This window comes from Hakea prostrata, chromosome 1 (genome assembly GCF_041222555.1).
Source record: "Hakea prostrata isolate BN-2017 chromosome 1, UWA_Hpros_2, whole genome shotgun sequence".
In the NCBI taxonomy this organism is placed as follows: Eukaryota; Viridiplantae; Streptophyta; class Magnoliopsida; order Proteales; family Proteaceae; genus Hakea; species Hakea prostrata.
Window position 1 is genome coordinate 75,015,409 of NC_142600.1, and position 1,968 is coordinate 75,017,376.

The 1,968-nt window shown below is 37.0% G+C and overlaps 1 protein-coding gene across 1 annotated transcript; it reads right to left on the reverse strand.

Annotated features, from left to right (window-relative positions):
- Nucleotides 1–603: 603 nt before the first annotated feature.
- On the reverse strand, nt 604–1,038 carry LOC149030075 (uncharacterized). The gene has a single exon (XM_089144479.1). It carries the CDS (start codon nt 1,036–1,038, stop codon nt 604–606), a length of 435 nt encoding a protein of 144 aa, XP_089000605.1.
- Nucleotides 1,039–1,968: the final 930 nt, after the last annotated feature.

The window sequence follows — 1,968 nt, forward strand, 5'->3', positions numbered from 1 at the left end:
ACCTTAAATAGGTCAACCAAAACCATTTCTATTTCTAGAGTTCTAAGAAGGCTAATGCGTTAATTTGACTACTCTGTTGGCAATTGGGATAAGTTTTCCTCCTCTTAGATTGCATGGTCTCTATAAAATGGAGTTTGATTGCTGAACAAGTTTATATAATGGCTACCTTCTCTCTACAGTGACCAAAATGGGGTCATTGGTATGAGATTAGAGTCGATCAAACCACCATCCAAGGGATAGCAAATGATTATTTGTCAATTGATTAAGAACTGGCACTAATCAAAGGTTTGATATTGGAGTTTTCTCACAGATTGGTTCTTTAATTTCTTGCTTTATGTAAATGGTGAGTTTTGGTTTTTGTGATTGTTTTTTGGGTGGGGTTGGGGGGGGGGGGGTTTTGTAAAGGGACAGAATGGTGAGTGAAATTACTGTAATCCACTATAAGCTTGAAGAAATTGTACAATAATTAAAGTATTATTAGGTTATGAAACGAGGATCCAAAAATATCATACAAAAGAACACAGATTGAGGAACTTAATACTACATAGATATTATAGCTGATAATTAAAAGACCTTCTTGGAGAAACTGTAGATAAGTATGGTTTATTTTTGGAGATAAGCCTTCTTTTCTTCTTCGTTCATGAAAGAGGTGATGGGAAAGGACTTGCTAACTCCAACTGATGTCTTGAAGGTGATATTGTCAACATCGACGGACATCTCGACTACAGAAACCCACACCATCAGGGGAGTCTTGGCCTTGGATCCTGTCATCTTCTTCATCTTTCCCTTCTCAACATATGCTGTGGTCTCGGCAGCATAGCTATTCTTGGATTTGGTCGCTGGATTGAAGGACTCATAGGGAGCCTTGCATTTCCACCACACGAAGCCAGTGGATCTCACCCTTCCGCATTCTACCAGCTCTCCATTGGGAGCTACACCACTGGGAAACCCTAGCTCTTTCAAAAGATCCATTGAAAATTGATCACAGGCTTCCTTTCCACGGACGATTTCAGCCCCAGCTCTCTCATCAGTAGCCATGATTACTAGATAAAACGTAAAGAGATTGATGGAAGAACAACTCTTAACTCTGCAACTGCTCAAAAGGGTCTATGCTGATTATTGTGGATGTGAATTATGAGCAGATGGGTATCTTTATATACAATTCTTAAACGTGGGAAGCTGACCTTATCCTTCCAATCTTGAATCAGACAAGGTTGACGGCTGCCGAACCTTCCACTAAGGTCTTCATTCTTAATTAATGGTTTTATGTCGGTGTCTGGTCAAGCTGCTAGGAATTGGATTGCTTTCTCTACTGGTAGATATGCCAAATTAGAAGTCAATCTTATGCTACTCCCTAACCACCTGGAAACAATTTTTAAGCATTGGTTCTGTGTAACTTCTTCAGGGGAACAAAACTCATTTTATGGGATAGATTAGTTGCATTTAATAGCACAAAATCTTTCCTAACCAGCAAGTTTGAAAACCAATATATCTCTCAACCACTATCAAGTTTCCATCTTCTTTTTTCTTTTATTACAAGTTTGCTCTTATGAATCCCAACCAGCCTTGAGCCTGAAGAGGACCTTGGATGGTTTTATATTCTACAAACTATTCCATACACAAATGGTTAATACCAAATCAAAAGCTAAAATGAATAAAACTGGTAGAAAAATTGATATGTATGTAAATTAATTTCAATATTTATGAACAAATTTGTTGCAGGGGAAGTTGTTACAAAAATAGGAGAATGAGGTTATGAATAGGAAACTTTTTTTTTTTTTTTTTGCAAAGCCTCCGCCGTAATCTCTTGATCCCTGGCTCACCATATAAAGCAGAAGATTTTCTAAGAACTCAATTTATCTTCAAATTTGTTGGTTATCTTCATTATTTCCTTTAAAATTATTCTTATTTGTTTGGGTTATTATAACACACGCTAACTCAATTTTTATATAGAGTAAATTGCACTAG

Coding starts and splice junctions, on each gene's coding strand:
- LOC149030075 (XM_089144479.1), bottom strand. CDS start 1,038: ATGGCTACTGATGAGAGAGCTGGGGCTGAAATCGTCCGTGGAAAGGAA.